Source organism: Podarcis vaucheri (assembly GCF_965113315.1).
Source record: "Podarcis vaucheri genome assembly, chromosome: 9".
NCBI lineage: Eukaryota > Metazoa > Chordata > Lepidosauria > Squamata > Lacertidae > Podarcis > Podarcis vaucheri.
The window spans coordinates 22,887,867-22,906,500 of NC_138767.1; the positions used below are offsets into that span (position 1 = coordinate 22,887,867).

At 45.4% G+C, this 18,634-nt stretch overlaps 1 protein-coding gene and 1 long non-coding RNA gene across 2 annotated transcripts in view; one reads left to right on the forward strand and one right to left on the reverse strand.

Moving 5' to 3' along the window:
* LOC309540359 lies at positions 1-13,773 on the reverse strand. Its single transcript, XR_014223215.1, has 3 exons — positions 11,876-13,773; positions 1,904-2,010; positions 1-99 (listed from the first exon to the last, which is right to left on the reverse strand). It is a non-coding gene; the product is annotated as an uncharacterized lncRNA (long non-coding RNA).
* The window catches only part of CISD2 (CDGSH iron sulfur domain 2), a 20,849-nt gene continuing 13,549 nt past the window's right edge, over positions 11,335-18,634 (forward strand). The window contains exon 1 of the mRNA XM_082237121.1: positions 11,335-11,642. Coding sequence (XP_082093247.1) covers positions 11,540-11,642 — 103 coding nt within the window. The 5' untranslated portion in view covers positions 11,335-11,539. The remainder of the gene's footprint in view (positions 11,643-18,634) is intronic.

Genomic DNA, 18,634 nt, shown 5'->3' on the forward strand with positions numbered 1-18,634 from the left:
CTTGCCTGTATGGTGCGCTTTGTCTTGGCACTCCTAGCTGTGGAAGTAGTGTGGTGGTTGCTGTTGGCTGTTTGTGTCTGGAGTCCCTCTATGAGGTACCTGTTAGGGTTATAGGCAGAGAAGTGTCAGCAATGTCTGCAGGATCTCACTGCTGTTTGTGCAGAGTATCCCTCACAAGCTCTAAGGGTGCAGTTGTAACCCTGGTAACTGTCCAGCAGGGCATAACAAGAGTGGTGGGGGCACTGTTGCATGTACAGTCCTGTTGTGCACACCAGCTTGGGAGAGGGACATGGGCAGGGAGATACCTGTGTCAGCCTGGATTGAGTGACAGCATCAGGGCATCTCAGGATCCACCCTTGGGCCAGTTCCCCAGCCCTGGAGTAGCCTGGTGGGCAGAAGGGGCAAGTCCACAGCAGTGGAGTCTCTCTGCAGGCAGGTGCATATCTGAACCATTTTCACCTGGTTCAACTCCCCCAGGAAACAGGTCTTGAATTTCACCCTGAGTGGGTACCACCCGAGGCCAGATAAACATAGCCCCATGTCACATGCCTTTATCACCTAAGTTATGATTTCTCTGTGGGGTTGTAAACTGGTGGTGGCTTGCCGTTATTGGGTGCTGAGCTGCATTACCTCCTATGAGTTGTCCTGTTGATGTGTCTATTTTTAATATACACACCCCCCCTTGAAATCAAGGGAGGAAATTCCTTGCATGGGGTCCAGGGCTGTTGTAAACTTGCACCATTGCTGAGGATGTGGTTATGGTATGGATATGGTATCATATTGTATGGAATATATGGCATAAGCAGGGCCGGCCCACCCATGAGGCAAGGTGAGGCGAGGCAGCAGGATCCACAGAGGCAGCAGATCACAATGTAGATCTTAGTCCGCCCCCCCCCCCCCATTCCTGATGTAGATTTTCACTCTCTCCTTCTTCCCTGGTGGAGAGGAGATGCCATTTTGTAATTCACATCATGTGCCAAAATGCCTTAGGCCTGCCCTGGGTGTGCTTCCACCACCCTCCTCCCAGTATTGTCCCACCATCCTACTGTCTTATCTTCCTGGTGGAATGCAGAACGTTGTCCCAGCATATGTCTTTGTGCTGTCATATATGGTATCCCATTGCTGTAGCAGAGCTATTTCCTCTCTGCCACCATAACCTGAGTATAAGATCCCTCTGTGACTGTCTTATAACATCAGAAACCAACATGTGCTATGTCCAGTCGAAATGTGTTTTGGTTCTACTGCAAATTATTCAAATTCAGATCAGAGTTGTGTAGAGTGGAAGAGGGATCAGTTAGCATTTATTTGCAGGAAATAGGCGCATATCTGTTTGAAAAGTGAAATGGCATGTTCACAATGGCAACATGAGTTAAATAAGCATTTCAGAGTAAATATCCGAGACCACTTGGCCATAGTATTTTTTGAAGCACTGGAATTTTCTAGCCCACATGAAGATAGGTTGGGGGAAAATACCGCACTTAATACTGCGATGCCACAATAAAACAATCTTCCTATACTGACCCAATGGCTAATATGAGAGTTTAATAAATACTTTACCATCCTGTAATCAAGAATCTCGCTGCTAGCAGACAAGAACATCCATTGAAGGTGGCAATCTAAATGTTAGCTGCTAACTATTCAAACACTGTGCTATGTTGTGCTGCATAGAATGAGCACTGCAGATGACAGGATACACCCAAAGACTATAATTTTAATCATAATTCAGCCGTGTCATAGCAGATGATTGCAAGTCAATAGCGACAGTTGTGTTGGCAGTCTAAGATCACTCTGCATCTGGCATGATTAATGCACACCAGCTATCACCATATGATGCACAAGGCCTGGACATGCCCTGGACATGCCCACCATATGAATCAAGTAGTCACATTCATTCATGACGTACTTGAGGGAGCTCTTCTTCTCTTGTGATTTGTGATGATGTAGAACCTCATTTTTTCACATGTCACCTTCCAGGAATGTGGTTCATTTTCTTTAGTGCTTGACTACCACCTACCAACATTGCATAGAAGTTTGGTTAATACTGTAATCACAAGGGATACTGTGAGGATACAAAACAAACCTCCAATACATTTTTGGTAAAATGGGTCTAATGAATCTCCTGGCAACAAATTCACCGCTTTGCCATATTTTAGTTATCTCACATCTTAATAATTACCCTATGTGTTAGGTTTAGGAATCTGGACCAATTAGTCACTGTTTCATAATCTGACTTTTCCCCCCAACTCTGAACGTTTTCGTACACTTGAATTTTAACTTTTGTTGATTGAATTTGAAGTCAGTTGTGTACATACATCATTGTTAAACTTGGTGGCAATGGATATTTTTTTATTATTATTTTTTTGAGAAAAATGTCCTAAATTTAGTAAAGATACATATCAATATATAGTGATGTGGTGCATCTTTGATGCACCAGAATTTCTTTTTCTTGCCTATTTCCCTACATCATCACCAAAATTAGTTACATCATTAACTGACGAAACTAGATTGTCCAGGCTGCTCATACAGTATCCTTGCTGTTTAGTGTTCTTTCGGCAGCAAAATCCCCATGATGCCACCTTTACTCTGTTCTTCTGATAAAACTATCATTCTTCAACACTTCTATTTTTCATCAGTTGTGCCTGTTTTAGTTCTATGCCCAGCTACAGCAGTAGAGAACAGAATGTACCTGCTATTTGAGAAGAAAGGGAGGGTCAAAAGCCTGGGAAGATGACAATTCTAAAAGAACAGCCAGTATTCCAAAATGAGCAACCTGCAGCTTCTCAAAGGAGAATGTGCCTTACTTTCTCCAGCTGTGTCAGGTGTTTTACTTATGATCTATTTATGCAATCCGCTCTAATACTAGTGTCCAGCAGAGTTATTCCAAGTGATGTGAGGTTTACTAACATCTAGCCCAATGAACGGGATTATTATAGCCCTCGGAAGCTGACAGATTTGCTAGGCAGTTTGAGGATAAACTCCCACCACCTCTGCAACAACTGAGATGCCATAGTTGTGAAAAGTCCTGATGATGCATCTGATGAACTGTCTAGTCTTGCTTTCTGGGATCTGTTTCAGCTTACGAGCCCCGAGGGTGCAGACAAGGCTCTTGCAGCAGTTCTGCTGACCGCATGCCCTCCTAATCTTTGCCAGCTGAGGTCAATTCAGGCTAGCTGCAATCAGGCGGGTCTAGGGTGTGATGAATGCGTCACTGCATGAGGAGGTGGAACTTTTCATCTCAAAAGAGGTGGGGGGGGGAATCATCTTGGGCCCAGATATATATATATCACCTAGTGCTTGAGAGGGTTGAGAGAGGCTCAACTGCAAGCACACTTGGAGCAAACAGATTATTTGGCCCCTTCCACACTGGGTTCAGGCATTGGTTGGAGGCTGACTCAGCCTTGGTTATTCTGATGAGTGGCCTTTATTGAGAGGAGGATTGCGGCCCTGCCACTTGACTTCCGCTTGGCGGCATTTGATACCATCAAGTATCAGCCATGCGAGTCAGAGGCAGTGGTTCTGCTTCCATCTACAGGCCCAGTTTCAGAGATTGTGACTATATGGCTATATGTTGGTTCCCTGAGAGTTGTGGTCTAAGCTGCCGCTATACGAAACCACTTGAAGCAGGAATTAGGGGATTTAGAGCACTGTGACATCACTATGCTGATGATACAGAGTTTTATTTCTCTTACATCAGGGATCAAGTATGGCTGCGCAAACCCTAATACACTGTCTCCATGCAGTGATAGGATAGATGAGGGCCAATATGCTGAAGCCAAATCCTGACAAGACAGAAGTCCTATGCGTGGGCAGTTCCTGTGGGATAACCAGCCTCATATAACCATTGTGCTTAAGTCTAATTGATGCACGAAGGGTTAAAACCACAGAGTAAGCTGCCTGACAGGCTTAGCTCACATTGATGGACTAGGTCTGTGGTGGCCAAACTCAGCCCTCCAGCTGTTTTGGGACTACAACTCCCATCATCCCTAGCTAACAGGACCAGCAGTCAGGGATGATGGGAAATGTAGTCCCAAAACAGCTGGAGGGCAGAGTTTGTCACCACTGTACTAGGTAATCAAGCATTTGTTCCCCTTCAGTATACCTCAGAAGCTGAGCATGTGAAGAGGCTAAGCTGGTTGTTCCAGCTTAGCTGCATGGCTCTCACAAGCCACTCTTTAGTTCCTATACCAATAATTTAGGAACTCTCACCACTGTAACTAAGCCAGCTTTTATTGCCTATGCAACTTTTCCCTCAATGCTGTATGCAAAAGCACATGAATCAGACCTTTGAAAAGCATGTCAGTAAGCCATTTTTTAACTTGTGAAATGTGTGGCCTTTTCCTATGCTGGGGAAGAGGGAAGTTTTGGAACTCACAAGGTCATATTTTAAAGGCTTAATAGCGTATGTTTACATGCTTCACTTTACTGCATATTTTGTGATTTTAAATCTAACCATAGAGTACTTGCCCCAGACTTGGATCTTGGCATCCAGGAAGGCTCCTTTTTATACCTCATTTGTTCCTTGCACCGACATTTTCCAGGCCCAGAAACTGAGAAATTTGCCTGTTCTGTATAAGGCTGCATTTCCCACAAATGAGCAGGTGTGAAATCAACACCTCTTGTTTCCCACTGAGCTACTAGCCACATAATAGGATTGTCCGTTGCCCCTTTACTTTTGCAGCATCCCTGGTTCCCTGTCCATGAATGTCCCTGTCCAGTGCAGTTTGATGATCAAACTCACATCCTGGGGAAGCCTGTTACCAGTAGGCTCTACATTCAAGCCAATGAGCTGCAGAAGTCTGTAATAGTAAATATGCTGTGGGATGCTCCTGACACATCCCGCTTGTGAATTGCATCTGGGGGAGGATTTGGGCAGGTTTGCACGATGTGTCACATCACAATCTTTCCGCCTTTGTCACATAATGATTGGCGCCTTCCAGGCATGGCTGATATGTGGGAGAGTGACATTGTGATTGGTGACTGGTAGTATAGTTGCCAGGGACTCTGTGGGTGTTGTTGCTATGTTTGGTCTTCTTTGTTTTCTCCCTTACTGCTACTGAGCTTTAACTTCGCTCCTTGTAGAACGTAAGATCATGGTTAAATCCTGGCCCAAAATCAGCTCTTACACCTTGATCATAGGATTAGTCTCTGCAGCTAGGGTTCCTTTTTTTATATACAAATCTCTAAATAATAAAAAATAAGAACTATCTTTGGTTTCCTGATACTGAGTTCAGGACTTCAAGATTTATCTGGGGTTGAGAATTCAGGGCACAATTTTTATTATGTTTTTATATTCTGCTGGAAGCTGCCCAGAGTGGGTGCCCAGATGGGTGGGGTGGTATTATTATTATTATTATTATTATTATTATTATTATTATTATTATTAATTTGCCTCACATACTGAAGCCATCAAAGTTCCTGAACAACAAGATAAAAAATACAAGTTCTAAAAACAATAAAAACCATTCCTACAAACTCTAGAAACAATAAAACAACTTAGACAGGTATACAATTCATCTTTGATTTAGTAGGGAACAAACACAATAAAGATGACTTGCCAATGTTAGTTACCTTTTAAACTAAATCACAAGTTATATTTCCTTGACTATCTAAAAAAGAAAAAAACAACAACTGTATACAGGTGTTTTTGTAAAATCCTAAACAGGAATGACTTAACTCTTTTTAGGACTGAAGGTTGGATTGTCTCTTGGTCAACCCTCCAGGGAGGGGGGCATATATTAGAATCATAGAATTGTAGAGTTGGAAGGGACCCTTAGGATCATCTAGTCCAACCTCCTGCAGTGCAGGAATATGCAGTTGTCCCATACGGGGATCGAACCTGAAACCTTGGCATTATCAGCACCATGCCCTAACCAACTGAGCTAGAAGGTGTGGCCAAAGTGTGAAAGTGGACATATCTAGTTTTGTTTTGTTTTAATTAAAAGATGGTGGGGGTGTCACAAAAATCCTTTGAAATCATACCAAGGGACACATAAGGTAGTCAGATAGATACATGATAATATTTTTAAGGGACACATTTAGGGGCCTTGACAGCTACAGCAATCTGTATAGGCATGCATGGGAACAGTGAGTAAAAGGAAAATGAATGGAAAAAAGGGGAATGGCTTTATGGCATCGTGGCAGGGTATCAATAGGAGCAATATATATATATAAAACCTCATTACTATTTTTTAAATCAAATGCTCAGTTCTTAAGGGCCACAAAAACCCTCTTGGGGGAACCAGATATGGGCTACAGATCAGCCACCCCTCCTCTAAAACATTTGGGGTATAAGCCACCACATTCCACAGAAGAATATTGATTTTATACATATAAAACAAATTTTAAACTGTTTTTATTACTCTGTAAATCGCTTTGAGTTGCCTCATGGGAAGCAATTCATAACAACCTGTTGGATTGGGTCCTTGATTTCCAAGTTTAATGTTGCAGCCGCTTAGCAGGAAATAAAACCAATCATACATATTTCCAGGTAAATGTTGTTTAGGAATGAGGCGAAAAAGGATATAAGAGTTGGATGAAAATGCTGAAAAGGGCAAAACCTGGTTGTTGTTGTTTGTATTTGTTTGTGATTTAAATCTATATTCTTTGAAAGTTCTCCAAACATTTCTTCATGTTTTCAAATTATATCCTTAATTTAGCATTACAGCTGATTGTAAGGGTACTTTTCATGGTGGTGGTTTTAAAAGGAAGCCGTGATATGCATCTGGTTAGGGTAGCAAGCTATATCTCTAATCGCACCACCTGCTGGCAGTTCTTTACTAACACGTTGTTAACAAATTTGGCATGAGCATCCAAACAACAGGTAAAAACCCTTTCCTAGCTGAGAGAAAAAGGCCTTGAGTAATGGGAGTTAGTTTGGGAACTGCTCCAGAGTTCCTGGCAGTCATCAGAGATAGGATACTTGGCTGGATGGACCAGCCCAAGATATTTTGCTGCTAGAGATCAATGACATGAGAAGAGCCTGAGGAACCAGGTCAATGGCCCATCAAGTTCCCTCATGAGGATACACACATAGACACATGCTGTTGTCTGTCTTTGACTTGGACCTGGACTATTTGGAACCAGTGTTCTCAAAGGCTGGGGTGGTGACCTCTCTGCCCCATCCTCCTCTGACATATACAAGGTCTCTTCATCCAGAGGGTTCCTCAATGGGATCTTCAGCACTCATTCTAGGGGACTCTACCTCCTCTTCTGAGCTCCTCCAGCTGTGGGCTGTCTGGTTCATCCTCCAAGGACTTTGGGTCAGGGCTTGCTGGCTTGGCACGATACCAAGTTTGTAATACATAAGGGCAGCAGTATGGATTGGCTTTAAGTAACTCAGAAGTCTCAGAAGGGTCATGGTGACCCGACAGGAATATAGCATGTCTCCTCAATATCTCAGCCCCCTGCACTTTGGGTTTCATTTAAAAAAATTCTGCTCTAACCACCCATTCACTTTCTTCCGTTTCCTTTCTTCAGCGATCCCTTTCGTTCAATAAAGGCCGGGATTTCATCACTGGCATCTAATGATGTTTATGTAGTGAATGGGAAAGCAATAAAAAGTCTTCTGCTCTGCTCAGCAGGTTCTGTGCATCTGTCGCTGTGCAGAAAAGCAGCCCAGATCAAAGGCGGCTTAGCAAGATTCGGCAGCTTCAGAGATACATTTCCAGTGCTTTCAGTCATGGGCAGAATTAAGAAGAGGCAAGAAACAAGGGGAAATGGGAAGCATGGACACAGGTTAGCATTGATGTGAATGGGAGCCTCAATTTCTGTTCCTAAACTGCACCATTCATATTTGTTACACAAACCTGGAGGCTCTTTTCTGCTTGCTCTGTGTATCATTCATTTACTCTGCAATACACTGTCCTTGCCTGAAGAAACTGGAGGCAAAAATCCAAAGACACTGTGAAAAAAATAGATTTATCTTTCGAAATGTATCCGATGTGTTTGGAGCTGCTGATCTTTCTGAAAGGTATGAATGTGTTATCATGTAACAATGGATCTGCTTGGACTACTGGAGGATAGCATTCCAGGTTGAAACTCAAAACACGTTAAGCAGCAATCAGGGCCGGCCCTACCATGAGTTAGATAGTGAGGCAGGTGCCTCAGGTGGCAAATATTGAAGGGCAGCAAGTGGAGGAAGCTCTTTGTGTGTGTTTCATTTCATTTTTTTCATTTCACTTTTGATTTGTATACCACCTTTCTATATTGCTACACAAAAGGCGGTTACAGCAAGAAAATATACAGCAAAGAGCACGCACCTAATAATAATCTGATCCAACACAGAAAGACATAATAAAACATAACTTTAAAATGGAACAACTTATATCAAACAAAGTAATATTCAATAATATATTAGAATATAATAGTACACAATAAAATTAACTCTCAAAACATCAGCAAATAATAAATAAACAGAAATTCACTCTTATCAATTACAATAAATATTAATAAACTATGATCAATAAAAATAACTGCAAGTCACAATGCATAAAATATCACAATACATACAAAACTATGTGAAGGGATCAAATTGAGAAACAAAGACACACAACTTACAAAACTATTTTTAATAGTTTGCTATGCAACCTGCATTGGGACTGGTGAAGTGGAAGGCAGGTCCCTGTCCAATGTGGAGCCAGAGCCACTAACTGTGGGAGGAAATCAGATCCATGACCCATATGTGGGTAATTAAGAAAATAATTGGTTGGATGCTTGGGGAGAGGCCAACAAAGTTCTAAACAGTCACTGAGTTAAGCAGAGGTATGGCGTGGGAATATAGGTTGTTAGACCCCTTTCCGTATCCCATTTAGTATGTGTAAGGATATCAGGAGGTTACTCAAGAGCAATCAGGCAAATGCCTCTCTGGTCGGCTGTAAATCCTCGTTATTGGTGCCAAAAACACTTCACCATGCAGAGCACCACTTCCGTGGCTCGCTCATTCACTGGCAGAATCTGTGAGTGGGTGGTCCTTAAACCTTCCCCAGCAGAGTAGTTTCTTGACGCCTAATCTGCGCCTCCCCTCTCGGTGTGGAAGCCTACTGCAGAGGGAGGGCGTGGGTAATGGAGGACCTCTCTCCTCCCCGCTTTGCCCAGGCAAAGTGTCCTGGCACTGCCTCGCTTCCTCTGAGCCCTGAAGCTCCTCTCCACAGGAGGCGTGGTTACTCTCCTCCGCTGAGGAGGTGCTGCTTCCCACAATCTTTGGGGGCTCTCTGTAATCCATCCGGCTTTCCCCCTCTCGCCCCTGAGCCAATGGCAGTTCCCTGACAGTATGCTTACAGCTCTTACCCCTCTTTCTACCCCTACAGCAATGAGCATACCACACACCATTAACCAAGTTTGAAATGCTTTACTTATAAAATCCAAGGTCTGATTCATGCATTATTCCATGCAGCAGCAAGGAGAACACGGGTAGAATACTCTTGGGTACAAAATACAGAAATCTAGTTTCAAACATCCTACCTGGTTGGTTACATGGAGTGAAGAGGGAGTGAGGAAAGGAAGAGAAGAAGCTTCACTTCCTCCCGCACCGGAGGTGAGGGGGCATGACCTAACTGACTCTAGGAACAGAGTTCTCGGGTCATGCACTAACTAGCATCTTTGGCTGCAGTATCCCACAGGAATGACACACACAGTCAACAAATTCCCGTTTTTGTCTTCCTCCTCTTCCCTGCTGAGTTCTACAAAGGCAAGACTGAAAATGAAGAGGAGGAAGCTGACAGGCAGTGCAGCCGCCACCAAGACTGCTTGTAAGAACAAAGGCAGGCTGGTGTGGGCTGGATAGCTGAAGGCAGAATGAGGTTAAGAACACAAGAGCCTGCTGGATCAGGCCAGCGGTCCATGTAGTTTGGCAACCTGTGCACACAGTGGCTGAAAGGTTGCCTGTAAGACACCAGCAAGGAGGATTCGAACACAAGAACACTCTTCCCTCCTGTGGTTTCCAGCAACTGGTATCTAGCGGCATGTTTGCCTCCAACTGTAGGAGGTAGAGCATAGCTGATATAATAATAATAATAATAATAATAATAATAATAGGAAGAAGAATTTATTTATACCCTGCCCATCTGGCTGAGCCACTCTGGGCAGCTCCCAATTGAGTGTTAATAATAAGAATAACAATAATATCAATAATAATTTATTATTTATACCCTGCCCATCTGGGCGGCTTCCAATCAAGTGTTAAAAGCAACACAGTATTAAATATTAAAAACTTCCCTAAACAGGGCTGCCTTCAGATGTCTTTTAAAGAGAAGATAGCTGCTTATTTCCTTCACATCTGAAGGATGGGTGGGTGGGCGCCACTACCGAGAAGGCCCTCTGCCTGGTTCCCTGTAACCCCACTTCTCGCAATGAGGGAACCGCCAGAAGGCCCTTGGTGCTGGATCTCAGTGACAGGGCTGAACGATGGGGGTGGAGACGCTCCTTCAGCAATACAATTCAGCAATATAGCATCATCATCACATACCACCTTTACCTTCCAAGAATCTCCAGCTGAAGGACATGGCTCACCTCTTCCCCAGTTCATCCACACAACAACACTGTGAGGTAGGGTAGTTGGAGAGATTCTGACTTGCCCAAGGTCACCCTTGTGACCTTCGCAGTTGGCGGAGTGGGGTTTCAAACCCTGCCCTCCCAGGTCCTAGTCCAACACTTTGCCCCCAATGGACCAGCTTCCACGGATTATCACACTGGCAACACCATTTATTTTGCCCCTTCCAACTCCAGGGCGCTGATTCTGTTTAAACGGGGGCTAAAATTATTTGAAACGCGGGCGTAGCCAGGATTTTTGTTGGGGGGGCAGGGCTTTTGTTACGCGGCGGAAGCGAACCTCAATTTGCTATGTATTTTTATTGATTTTGGGGGGCAGCTGCCCCTCCCTGCCCCCCTTTGTGTCGTGGGGAGGGTCGTCTGGTGTTGAAAAGGTACAAGTTGTATTCCCATGTCGCCGATTTGCAGTTTCCAAGTTCTGGGCACCCGGTGGGAGAGTCTAATCATGCATGCGCCCGCGCACCAGCAACGTCGGACAAGGGCGTCCCTGACCTCTTCAGATCCAGGCGGGGCTTTTCCCTTCAACGCCCCCCCCCCTTGCATAACAAATCTTGAATCCCCCTCCCCCTCCGGAATTCAGGGCTTGCATCGTATTGCAAGGCGGTGCCGGAGAGGGAGCCCCGTCTGCTCCGCCCTGGCTCCGCGCGCCAGCCCAGCGCACCGCCCCCTCGAGGGAGGGCAGCGAGGCCGCCGGAGAGACCCGGCTCAGGCCAGCCCCCTCCTCCTCCTCCCCGCTCCCTCTTTTTCCGGTGCGCGCTGGGTTCGTCGCCGGCACGGTCGCGTGCGCGCATGCTCCGTCGGCGGGAAGGGGGCCACTTGCGACGGCAGCAGCCGGAGGAGGAGGAGGAGCAGCAGGAGGGCAAAGTCGAGGCGGGCATGCAAAGTTAACCGCGGGAGCGGCAGGTAGCCCAGCAGCGGCCCCAGCGCAGCCCGCCTCTCCTTCGCTCGCTCGCCCTCGACGGCGCACCGCGCGCCGCCCCAGCCCTGCAGCGCCATGGTGCTGGACAGCTTGGCTCGCATCATTAAAGTGCAGCTGCCCGCCTACCTGAAGCGCCTCCCGCTGCCCGAGAGCGTCGGCGGCTTCCTCAGGCTGACAGGTTCGGGGGGCAGGGTTCTTGGGTGGGGTGGGGGGCGGCGGTGGGGAGAGCCGGAGGGTCGGGATCTGCGCTTTCTGCTCGTCGAACTTCTGTGCGCGTCTTTGCTCATCTTCCTAGGAAGCGGGCGGTGGAGGCGTAGGAACGAAACACTCGAGTTGACTTCAACACTTTCCCCTGGAAGGTGGAAAGGGAAAGGCTTGGAACTGAGCCCCGCCAAACGCCCCGGGACTTACTTCTGAGTAGACGCGTTCTGGATCGCGCTGCAAAACTCGTCATCCCCCGCTCCCCGCGCGCGCGTGTGTTTTGGTTTCAACTTTCTCCCAACTGCAGATCTCAATGCTTCAGAATAAGCCTTTCTTTTAAAGCGCAGTCCCTTGCAGGCTTACCTGGGAGTAAGCCCCACTGAGCATAATGGAGCTTACTTCCGCGTTAAGTTCGGTAGGACTGCGCTGTTAACTGCACGTGCGCGTTTCCCCCATTCATCCTTCCCCACTGATCCTCCTGCTTCAAATGCGCCCTAGTCCGCTATAGGCTCTTCACTTCCCTTTTTTCAAATCGTGCTTTTCCAGGACCGGCCCTTTCGTGAGGCAAAGAGCAAGGCTTGCCACCCATACCATGTTGAGATTCTTGCATTGCAGGGGGTTGGATTAGATGACCCTCGGGTCCCTTCCAGCTCTAAGATTCTGTAGTTCTGAGGCCAGGAAAGGCAACCACCTCAGATGACAGGATCCACAGGGATAGCAGATTCTGATGTTAATCTTCCTTCCCTGCTTGCTCCTGGTGTAACTCTTCGTTCCCTTGCACCATTTTGGGGTTCACCTCAGGTGCCAAAATTCCTTGGGCTGGCCCTGAGCTAGACTGATGTTATTTGCCTCAGACAGCAAGTGCTTTTGAGGGAATTGGTGGTTGTGGTGGTGAGGTGTTGCAGGACAGAGGAGTTTGCTGGCTGCTCTCAGATGCAGATGTAGAAGATTCCGCTTCCATTCTGGTGGGCTTTTGTGCATCAAATGGCATGGCCATCTTGCCTTCCCCTCAGACAGCAAAATGTCTTGGGCTGGTCCTATAGTCCCCGTCCCCCCTTTTGCTCTCCTTTAGGACTTCAGAGGCTTTTTGACTTAAGGGGTGGGTTCGTTTACTCTCTGCTGTTTGTATGCATGTTTGAATGATAGTCATGAGGAATAGAACTAACTCCCCAGGAGAGGAGACCTGTCTCTAATTCATGTTAGTTTACTTAATATAGTGATACAGGGTATGCACACACACACACACACGGGGGGGGGGGTCTGTTTACATAAAGGTTTTGGCCAATGGAACTTGCTCCGAAGTAAGGCTGCAATCCTGTGCAAAGTTAGGCGCACCAAAGCCAAATTATTTTGGTGGGCCTAGGCTCGCTTAACTCCGTTTAGGACTGTGCAGTACATACGCGTCACATTATATTATGTATGAAAATGCCCTTAGTGTGTACATACAATATTGCTTAATTCAAAACAGTAACCCCTTGAAACTCATTATCCTTTTGTGTTCATAGTCACGGTGATAAAAAAATCAGTGGGCATTAAAAAAAAAACTTTTTCCACGTGTGTGTCTTAACGCAGTAAATCTGAGTAGCTGAAAACATGAAAGCAGTTATGTATGCATGTAGGAATATTTCTAAATTAATATGCAGTACAGTTGCTTCACGTGATTATTACTTAGAGTATTAGTACCCTGTTCTTCAGCCAAAACAAGACAATCCCTACCTGCAGACTTACAATCTGAAAACAACAACACACAAGGGAAAAGGGACAGGGAGGGAAGAGGAAAATAGAAAAACTCAGGCACCAATTTCTAAACAGTTGTCCCCTTAATGTCCAGGGGCAATAGGTGCCTGATAAAGCTGGGGCTCCAGCAAAGCTGATGAAATGAGCCCTGCTTCCTATCTCTCCTACTGAGGAAATCTAATGGCTGTGTCCCAGATGACAGCGGAGGGCAGAGGAGGCCTGATGGAGCTGGCTTGTAACAGCAGAGCCAACACCTTAATGCCTGACAAGTTCATTGTGGCATAAGCTTTATTGGATGATTGGATGAAGTGGCCTATAGTTTGCAAGGAGTATTAGTGTGGCAGCACCTGTACTTTGGAACTCCCTGCTTAGTGATATTACTGAAAACTTCTGTTTTGGCAAGCCTAATCCAGACACATGATTTAATTACATTTGTTTCAAGCATTTTATTAAGTTCATATTTGGTGTGTTTTTAAAAGGATGTTTAAAAATTATATTTGTTTTTAACATGGTTTGTGTATTTTACTCATGTTTTATCATTGGACTTCTACACCACTTGGATAACTTTATTTTTGAACAAGCGGTTTATAAATTCTCTAGATAAATAAATAACACAATAGTCCGTGAAAACTTATGCCACAATAAATTTGCTGGTGTGCCACAGGACTCTTCGTCGTTCTCACTACAAAAGCTTAACATGACTGCTCCTCTGGAAGAGGATAAAATTATAGTTTTAATTGGCCTGCATGTAAGGATCATCACTTAGTAGTAGAGATAACTTAGTAGTAGAGTGTACGTAAGCTTCGTGTGTGAGTTCTCTAGTGAAGGATTTCAGAAAGCAGACTTGGGAAAGGCCTCATCAGCTTTGGAGCACTGCTACCAGTCAGATTGTGGAGCTGGAATATCCAGTTGCGGAACCAAGAGATCAATGGTTTGTTTAGAATTGTGGAGTTGGAATGGGCCCGTGAGTATCATCTAGTCCACCCCCCTGCAATTCAGGATTCACGACTAAACAGTGTCTGACAGATGTCATCCCAACTCTGTTTAAATACCTCCAACGAGAGAGAGTTCACCACCTACTGAGGTAGTCTGTTCCACTGTTAAAGAGCTCTTGCCGTCAGAAAGTTATTCCTCATGTTTAGTCGGAATTGCCTTTCTTTTAGTTGGAATCCATTGGTTCGGGTCCTACCCTCAGGAGGAGCAGCAGAAACAAGTCTTCCGCGTGACAGCCCTTCCTTCAAATGTTTGGAGATGGCTATTATATCTCCTCCCTGTCTCCTCTTCTCCAGGCTAAACATGCCCAGCTTCCTCAACGGTTCCTCCTAAGTCTGGGTTTCCAGACCCTTAATCATCTTAGTCACCCTCCTCTGCACATGGTTCAGTATAGGGCAAGCTTTCAGTGTCATGTGACAGCGCTTTCTCTCTTGTCTCTCACCTTCAGAGGCCTGTGCTTTGAGAAGAGAAGATGGAGTATGCCTCTGAATAGCATAGTATATACACAAAGTATCAAATGTGGTGACAGTAATAATAATAATACTACAACAAAACAACACCACCACAAACTGGTTTAAAAATATAAAACCAGATTTACTAGAATAATAAGCTAGAGATACTAGAATAGAGATAGACTTGTAACCATTCAAACAACAAACATACTAAGGTGCTATGTGCAAGACAAAGCCGGGAGATACTGTAAACGTGGAGTGGATAAATGTACAACTGTATCTTAACAAGTTACATGTGCAGTAACATTATACACACTGGATAAATGAACCGTTCAACAAGTAGTGTAAGTCCAATCACAGAACGGCAACCCCATGCTGCCACAACGGCAAGAGTAGCACACTGGATAGTATGAAAAAGTTTTTCAAAGCTGTTTTTCAAAGTTTGAACTGGATGAGATGTTCTTCGATGGGTCTTGAGTTGGAAACACAAAGCCGTATGCATGGATCAACCACAGGAAGGCAAATCAAACCCACCAGCCTGGTGAGAATAACGCAAGTGGGCAAAAGGAGACCTCTTCTCCGGATATATTACAGGTTTCGCTACATGCTTCATTAGTCTGAAAAGCCAGTCATACAAAACGGTTTGCTCAGGATAAAGAAAGTATGCTACCCTTGCCGTTGTGGCGGCACGGGGTTGCCGTTCTGTGATTGGACTTACACCACTTGTCGAATGGTTCATTTATCCAGTCTGTGGGTTAAACCACAGAGCCTAGGACTTGCCGATCAGAAGGTTGGAGGTTCGAATCCCCGCGATGAGGTGAGCTCCTGTTGCTCGGTCCCTGCTCCTGCCAACCTAGCAGTTCGAAAGCACGTCAAAGTGCAAGTAGATTAATAGGTACCACTCCAGCGGGAAGGTAAACGGCGTTTCCGTGTGCTGCTCTGGTTCGCCAGAAGCGGCTTAGTCATGCTGGCCACATGACCCGGAAGCTGTACGCCGGCTCCCTCGGCCAATAAAGCGAGATGAGCGCCGCAACCCCAGAGTCGGTCATGACTGGACCTAATGTTCAGGGGTCCCTTTACCTTTACTATAACGTTTACTGCACATGTAACTTGTTAAGATACAGTTGTACGTTTATCCACTCCATGTTTACAGTATCTCCAGGCTTTGTCTTGCACATGGCACCTTAGTATGTCTGTTGTTTGAATGGTGTACAAGTCTATCTCTATTTTAGCTATTATTCTAGTAAATTTGGTTTTATACTTATAAGCCAGTTTGTGATGGTGTTGTTTTGTTGTATGCCTCTGAACGCCAGTTTCTGGGAATCAGAAGTGGGGAGAGTGCTGTTGCGCTCAGGTCCTTCCTGCAACCTTCCCACAGACATCTGTTTGGCCACTGTGAGAACGGGATGCTGGACTAGATGGGCTATTGGCCTGAACCGGCAGGTGCTTAGAGCTTGCAACAATTTCAGACAATCACCCCAGTGAAAGTTGTTACTGTATTTCTCCCTTTGGAGAGGAGAGCAAATGCCTTGTCCTCTTTCTGTTGCTACATCTGCTCCTTGTCACCAGAGAAGCTAATCCCTACACCTGGCTCCCCAAGCCTATTTTACACATGCAACCACGGAAATGTGAATTTGGCCACCTAAAATTGTGTGATATATATTTCTTAATCCTCTTATTTTGCTCGCTAAAACCTCCCCACAAAGTTGGAGCCTTTGTAAGTCAGAGGATTTTTTTCTAAGTCGACGTACAGCAGTTTCCCTGTTATCTCCGATGTTTTTACATCTCCCCTCCGGCTATGAACAATTTGCAGGTTGAACTAGCTAATAAATCTAAAGGTTCTGGAAAATAAATAGGCTTCAGGTTGCATGAATAGAGCAGCTGTAAAGGCTGTACATGGCTAATGGGGTTAAAACCAGTTCATCGGGCTGGGCACAACTCGAAGGCTGCAGGGTGGGCGGAAGGCCTTGAGTAAACAGGGAATGTTGTTTTGCATGCCCATCCTGACTTGAGCTACAGAGTCACTCCTGTAATATCATTCGTCAGTTTGGAACGCTTGAGGGACTTTTACATTGCCTCTTCTTCATAAAACACCATGTACTTGTTGTGTGTGGACATTTTGACTGCCCCCTTTTTTTTTACTTTTGTCATTTTAAAACCATTATTATATCTTCCGTTTTCAATATTTTGTTGTAAGCTGTCCAGTATCGTATGAATGAATTCACAAATTCAGTGGAGCATCGCCAGAGCCATCATTTTTTTCTGTATTGCCCCATTTGTTCCCCTCTATCTACTACAACTGCTACTAATTGCAGTCATACCTTGGGTTACAGCCACTCCAGGTTGCGTTTTTTTCGGGTTACGCACCCGCCGAAACCTGGAAGTACCGGAACGGGTTACTTCCGGGTTTCGGCAGTCGTGCACGTGCAGAATCGCAACCCACGCGTGTGCAGACACGCTGCTGCAGGTTGCGAATGCGCATCCTGCACGGATCACGTTCGCAACCCGAGCGTCCACTGTATTAATAAAAAAAATTCCTTCCAGTAGCACCTTAAAGACCAACTAAGTTAGTTCTTGGTATGAGCTTTCGTGTGCATGCACACTTCTTCAGATACCTGAAGAAGATACCTGGTATCTGAAGAAGTGTGCATGCACACAAAAGCTCATACCAAGAACTAACTTAGTTGGTCTTTAAGGTGCTACTGGAAGGAACTTTTTTTATTTTGACTATGGCAGACCAACACGGCTACCTATCTGTAACTGGGTCCACTGTATTGTTATTGCTACTACTACGTTTCTACCCCAACTTTCATGGTGTGGTGTACATGGTTTTCCTCCTCCTCTCCATTTTATCCTCATTACAGCCCTGTGAGGTAGGTTAGCTTAAGAGGTTGTGACTGGTCAAAGGTCACCCAGTCAGCTTCATGACCAAATGACGATGTGAACCCTGGTCTCCCAGGTCCTAGTCCAGCACTCTAGCCACTACACTGGTACCTCGAGTTACAAACACCTCAGGTTACAAACTCCGCTAACCTGGAAGAGTTACCTCAAGTTGAGAACTTTGCCCCAGGATGAGAACAGAAATTGTGTGCCAGGAGCACAACGGGAGCAAGATGCCCCATTAGCGAATGCACACTCTAGTTAACAACAGTTTCAGGTTAAGAATGGACCTCTGGAACAAATTACGTTCCTAACTAGAGGTACCACTGTACACCAGTATGGCTGTTTCTGAGCACCATTCAGTTCTTGGCTGGCCTCCCTGGAATATCTGCCAAAGCTCAGCTACAAGCAACGAGGCCTGTCACTGACTGGGATGCCTGGTCTGCTGAATAGCCAACCCAGCTAGAGTGCTAGCATAGTGAGGTGACCCTGTTGGCTATGGGAACACGGACGGTAGCAACGATAAACTGCAGGTAAATGCTCTTAGACAACAACAACAAGGCAGCCACAGAGAGCTAATTTAAGGCACGTCTGCCTCCATCCCATGCAGTGTGTATGTGTGTGAGAGAGTAAGGAACAGGAAACAAGCCCTGCTTCCTCTTTGTAGAAGAGCAGATGTGACATCACTGAGCCCACTCTACTAATTTAGAACTCAGTGGTCCTTAACCCCTTCAAATACTAACTAGCATTGTTAGGTTTTACTGCAAATCTCCCACAGAGAAGACCCTCTTCCTTGTAGACTCTCCCTTCACTTCAGTTTGCAGGAACACATGGGACAGAATCTCATAGGTTTTGGGCAGGTCAGATCTTTCAGGCAAAACTTTAAGGCAGGGGTGGCCAACTCCCA